The following is a 423-nucleotide window of genomic DNA, read 5'->3' as shown; positions in this document are numbered from 1 at the left end:
GGCAGCCCCCAGCGCAGACCGATGGCCGGAGCCTGCGGGGGGCACTGCCAGGGCGGCAAGGGCAGGAGACAAAGGGGGACACCCTGACCCCCCCACTCTGGGGCACAGACACGAACAACGAGGGGCCGAGGCAGAGGAACTAGAGGGCATCTCTCAGCAGCCAACCACCAATGAACAACTATCCCAAAAACTTTGGGGACCCTCACCCTGCTGTGGTGGCCCCTGGCATTTTCCCTTGCCCCCTCACACACAAACACATCCTGGCGCTCCCTTCCCATCAGGATGGCCCCACCAGCACTGAAGGCTCCCACTCCCTCCCTGGAACTGGGGGCCATTCCCTGCCTGGGGCACAGGCCCGAATGTACCTGGAAGGGAGAAGGGGATGGTGCAAGAGGAGGTGTCTGCAGGGCCAGGGTACAGCCC

The 423-nt window shown here is 64.3% G+C and overlaps 1 protein-coding gene across 1 annotated transcript in view; it reads right to left on the bottom strand.

Moving 5' to 3' along the window:
- GLI1 (GLI family zinc finger 1) overlaps window positions 1–423 on the bottom strand; it is a 29,089-nt gene that overhangs the window by 8,022 nt on the left and 20,644 nt on the right. Inside the window, exon 4 of the mRNA XM_035897172.1 lies at window positions 293–365. Within this exon, the coding sequence (XP_035753065.1) occupies window positions 293–365 (73 nt within the window). The remainder of the gene's footprint in view (window positions 1–292; window positions 366–423) is intronic.

The sequence above is a fragment of the Egretta garzetta genome, unplaced genomic scaffold (assembly GCF_000687185.1).
Source record: "Egretta garzetta isolate BGI_Z169 unplaced genomic scaffold, ASM68718v1 scaffold157, whole genome shotgun sequence".
Lineage (NCBI taxonomy): Eukaryota > Metazoa > Chordata > Aves > Pelecaniformes > Ardeidae > Egretta > Egretta garzetta.
This window is presented reverse-complemented; position numbering and strand designations above follow the sequence as displayed.